This window comes from Onthophagus taurus, chromosome 11 (genome assembly GCF_036711975.1).
Source record: "Onthophagus taurus isolate NC chromosome 11, IU_Otau_3.0, whole genome shotgun sequence".
Lineage (NCBI taxonomy): Eukaryota > Metazoa > Arthropoda > Insecta > Coleoptera > Scarabaeidae > Onthophagus > Onthophagus taurus.
In genome coordinates this window covers 29409247-29414472 of record NC_091976.1, presented here as the reverse complement: position 1 = coordinate 29414472, position 5226 = coordinate 29409247, and the positions used below count along the sequence as shown (strand labels likewise).

The 5226-nt window shown below is 26.7% G+C and overlaps 1 protein-coding gene across 1 annotated transcript; it reads left to right on the top strand.

Annotated features, from left to right (window-relative positions):
- Window positions 1-331: 331 nt before the first annotated feature.
- Window positions 332-1561, top strand: LOC111418387 (odorant receptor 82a-like). The gene is made up of 3 exons (XM_023050922.2): window positions 332-538; window positions 588-1454; window positions 1508-1561. The coding sequence occupies exons 1-3, from the start codon at window positions 332-334 to the stop codon at window positions 1559-1561; spliced, it is 1128 nt and encodes a 375-aa protein (XP_022906690.2).
- The last annotated feature ends 3665 nt before the right edge of the window (window positions 1562-5226 follow it).

The window sequence follows — 5226 nt, the reverse complement described above, 5'->3', positions numbered from 1 at the left end:
CACGGGTTCTTTTTATATATTTTTTTTTTAGTCAAGGGTCTTCGTGTCTCAAAAAAGGAGATTTTCTTAAAAACACACTTGGGGGTTATAAAAAACATGTTGATTTAGGATGGGATACGGAAAAGTTCAAGGTCTATCACGACTTTTTTTTTCCTTTAAATTCATCTAATTTTCCAGCAAAATAAATTATTCAGCTCCGCTAATTTCCAACCACCAATTTTACTGCACCAATTACCCGGACATAATTGGATAATTACCCAGTAATATATGTCACAAAGCTTTATATAAAAAGATTAAAAAAATTCACCACTCATTTTAGTTCTCTAGAAACATGGATCAAAGTCCATTAATTCCTTCAGCTTTAAAGTACCTAACAATAGTTGGTATTCACCCAATCATCAAAGACAAACTAAGATATTTAAGGATTTTAATTTTTTTGATGTGTTGTTACGCCTCGACGAAATTATTAACAACCCAAGTTATTTTAAACGTTGAAGTTATGGCTGAAGCAATGATTGGATTCGTCGGATTTTATCAAGTTAAAATTACAACAACTTAATTAAAATAATTAATTTATTAAATTTTAGATGTTCGCAAAATATTTCATGTTACTCGTCGATGGAAAAACTTACGCAAATTTAATAAAATCAACCGAAGCATTTTGGCCTTTAGACATTTTTGGGGAAGAGTGCAAAAATATAGTTTCAAATATCCACGCTCAAACCGCGAAAGGTTTCAAAACGATGCTAATCTTGCTTTTTTTAACATGTTTTACGTTTTGTATTAAACCTTTGGTGATGATTCAAACTTTATCGATTCCTTGGCACACGATTTGCGATAGTAACAAAAGCCACACTTGTTTTTATTTAAATTATTTTATGGAAGTACTCGGTTTTATATTTATGTGTGTAACAATCAGCGGTTTTGATGGATTATTTTTTGGGTTCTTAACAATGGCTTATTGTGAATTAGAAAAAATTAAATATGGTATAAACAACCTTAAAGACGTTAAAAATGGGGTTAACGACCAAAAAGCTTTGATGGATCGAATTTCTATGTTGGTTTACCAACACAATCTTGTTATAAAATTTATTAAAGACATCAACACGGTTTATTCAACCCTTAATATGAATCAAATGAGTGGATCAGTTGCTTCGGTTTGCATTGGTATTTACACCATCGGAACTGGGAGGATGGCTAAAAGTTATTCGTTAGCTGCGAATTATTGCGTTTATTTTATGACTTTAACATTACAAATTTTCACGTATTGTTTAGCAGGGGAAAAAATTTCCGAACAAGCTAATAGTTTAGCACATGCAGCTTTTGATTACGATTGGCATCTTGAGCACAATAATAAATTTACAAAATCGCTGTGTATGATTATAATGATGGCACAATCAAAAGTTGAGTTAGTTGCTGGATTATGGATTTTAGATTTAAATATGTTTCTAAAGGTACGAATTTTTTTTAATATTTGGGTGTGTTATTAAATATTGTTTTGTTTTAGATGATGCAAGCTGCTTTTTCACTTTTCACTTTAATGCAAAGTTTTCAAGAATAAACATATTATTATGTGTATTTACACGTTTCATTAATATTTATAAATTTGATGTGTAATAGAAAGTATTAAAAACATTTTGATTCATAAAAATTCTCAACCTTCCTTGTTTCTACCAAAATCTTTCACAAAATTTTTTATTGTTTTATAAAGTGTTGGTTATAGCATTAAATTCAAAAATTCGTGAAAATTCGATTTCTCAACATTTTTTTCAGCAATTTTCAGAACTCATAAACGAAAGTGTCTAATTGTTAATGCAACAAACCGTTCTTAAAAATCTCTGGTCGTTTTTGAGATACAATTTTTTTAAGTTGATAAGTTTATTTTCCGTTTTACAACGTAATGGTTAAATTAAAAAAATTGTGAAAATTCGATTTCTTGAAAATTTTCTCTACAATTTTCAGAAATTATAAATGAAAGTGTCAATTTTTTAATGCAACAAACCATTTTTGAAAATCTCTTTTGGTTTTTGAGATACAAGTTCCTTAAGTTTTTTTCTACTGTTTTATAAGGTATTGATTATAGCATTAAATTCAAAAATTCGTGAAAATTCGATTTCTTAAAATTTTTTTCTGCAATTTTCAGAATTCATAAAAGAAAGTGTCTAATTGTTAATGCAACAAACCGTTCTTAAAAATCTCTGGTCGTTTTTGAGATACAATTTTTTTAAGTTGATAAGTTTATTTTCCGTTTTACAACGTAATGGTTAAATTAAAAAAATTGTGAAAATTCGATTTCTTGAAAATTTTCTCTACAATTTTCAGAAATTATAAATGAAAGTGTCAATTTTTTAATGCAACAAACCATTTTTGAAAATCTCTTTTGGTTTTTGAGATACAAGTTCCTTAAGTTTTTTTCTACTGTTTTATAAGGTATTGATTATAGCATTAAATTCAAAAATTCGTGAAAATTCGATTTCTTAAAATTTTTTTCTGCAATTTTCAGAATTCATAAAAGAAAGTGTCTAATTGTTAATGCAACAAACCGTTCTTAAAAATCTCTGGTCGTTTTTGAGATACAATTTTTTTAAGTTGATAAGTTTATTTTCCGTTTTACAACGTAATGGTTAAATTAAAAAAATTGTGAAAATTCGATTTCTTGAAAATTTTCTCTACAATTTTCAGAAATTATAAATGAAAGTGTCAATTTTTTAATGCAACAAACCATTTTTGAAAATCTCTTTTGGTTTTTGAGATACAAGTTCCTTAAGTTTTCTTACTGTTTTATAAGGTGTTGGTTACAGCATTAAATTAAAAAATTCGTGAAAATTCGATTTCTTAAAATTTTTTTCTGCAATTTTCAGAATTCATAAAAGAAAGTGTCTAATTGTTAATGCAATAAACCGTTCTTGAAAATCTCTGGTGGTTTTTGAGATACAATTTTTTTAAGTTGATAAGTTTATTTTCCGTTTTACAACGTAATGGTTAAATTAAAAAAATTGTGAAAATTCGATTTCTTGAAAATTTTCTCTACAATTTTCAGAAATTATAAATGAAAGTGTCAATTTTTTAATGCAACAAACCATTTTTGAAAATCTCTTTTGGTTTTTGAGATACAAGTTCCTTAAGTTTTTTTCTACTGTTTTATAAGGTATTGATTATAGCATTAAATTCAAAAATTCGTGAAAATTCGATTTCTTAAAATTTTTTTCTGCAATTTTCAGAATTCATAAAAGAAAGTGTCTAATTGTTAATGCAACAAACCGTTCTTAAAAATCTCTGGTCGTTTTTGAGATACAATTTTTTTAAGTTGATAAGTTTATTTTCCGTTTTACAACGTAATGGTTAAATTAAAAAAATTGTGAAAATTCGATTTCTTGAAAATTTTCTCTACAATTTTCAGAAATTATAAATGAAAGTGTCAATTTTTTAATGCAACAAACCATTTTTGAAAATCTCTTTTGGTTTTTGAGATACAAGTTCCTTAAGTTTTCTTACTGTTTTATAAGGTGTTGGTTACAGCATTAAATTAAAAAATTCGTGAAAATTCGATTTCTTAAAATTTTTTTCTGCAATTTTCAGAATTCATAAAAGAAAGTGTCTAATTGTTAATGCAATAAACCGTTCTTGAAAATCTCTGGTGGTTTTTGAGATACAATTTTTTTAAGTTGATAAGTTTATTTTCCATTTTACAACGTAATGGTTAAATTAAAAAACTGTGAAAATTCGATTTCTTGAAAATTTTCTCTACAATTTTCAGAGATTATAAATGAAAGTGTCAATTTTTTAATGCAACCAACCGTTTTTGAAAATCTCTTTTGGTTTTTGAGATACAAGTTCCTTAAGTTTTCTTACTGTTTTATAAGGTGTTGGTTATAGCATTAAATTCAAAAATTCGTGAAAATTCGATTTCTTAACATTTTTTTCTGCAATTTTCAGAACTCATAAACGAAAGTGTCTAATTGTTAATGCAACAAACCGTTCTTGAAAATCTCTGGTGGTTTTTGAGATACAATTTTTTTAAGTTGATAATTTTATTTTCTGTTTTACAACGTAATGGTTAAATTAAAAAATTTGTAAAAATGCGATTTCTACAAAAATGTCTCTACAATTTTCAGAAATTATAAATGAAAGTTTAAATTTTTTAATGCAACCAACCGTTTTTGAAAATCTCTTTTGGTTTATGAGATACAAGTACCTTAAGTTTTTTTACTGTTTTATAAGGTGTTGGTTACAGCATTAAATTCAAAAATTCGTGAAAATTCGATTTCTTAAAATTTTTTTCTGCAATTTTCAGAATTCATAAAAGAAAGTGTCTAATTGTTAATGCAACAAACCGTTCTTGAAAATCTCTGGTGGTTTTTGAGATACAATTTTTTTAAGTTGATAAGTTTATTTTCCATTTTACAACGTAATGGTTAAATTAAAAAATTTGTAAAAATGCGATTTCTAGAAAAATTTCTCTACAATTTTCAGAAATTATGAATGAAAGTGTCAATTTTTTAATGCAACAAACGGTTTTTAAAAATCTCTTTTGGTTTTTGAGATACAAGTTTTTTAATTTTTTTTACTGTTATATAAGGCGTTGGTTATAGCATTAAATTCAAAAATTCGTGAAAAATCGATTTATTAAAATTTTTTTCTGCTATTTTCGGATCTGATAAATGAAAGTGTCTACTTTTTCATGCAACAAACCGTTTTTAAAAATCTCGTTTGGTTTTGGGGATACAAGATTTTGAAAATGATGAACTCCATGCAAGAAAATAATTCACGTCAAACCACGGTCAAAATCAAAATTAATTGAGACACATCCAAACTAAACTCATCTTATTCACACTCAAACCAAACTTAATCGCCTCGCAATCATGATATAGCACAATCAATCTTGTACAAAACCAAACTAATCCATAACTAAGCACAACCACTTTAACACTAAACTGGAACCAAATAATCATAACTCAAAATAGAATAACTCATTATAAATGGAACTCATTAAATCCAACTGATCAATATAAAGAATTATCTGTTGAGGAAATAAAAATATATCCTTAATTATATATTAACTTTAGATATTAATCAATTTTCCCGGCACCTCCACCAAAATTGTTTAATTTAGAAATTTATGTTTATCTCTACATAATTGCATAAATCCTTGCTAATAAACGATTCGAGTCATCCCAACGTACTACATCGATTTATTTAAGGTAAGCAATTGCCTGATTACACCAT

What these genes read in the sequence shown, in the direction of transcription:
- LOC111418387 (XM_023050922.2), top strand. Translation starts at nt 332, where the DNA reads ATGGATCAAAGTCCATTAATTCCTTCAGCTTTAAAGTACCTAACAATA. An exon ending in GATTCGTCGGATTTTATCAA is followed by an intron (nt 539 to 587) that starts GTTAAAATTACA and finishes ATTAAATTTTAG; the next exon opens with ATGTTCGCAAAATATTTCAT. An exon ending in ATTTAAATATGTTTCTAAAG is followed by an intron (nt 1,455 to 1,507) that starts GTACGAATTTTT and finishes GTTTTGTTTTAG; the next exon opens with ATGATGCAAGCTGCTTTTTC.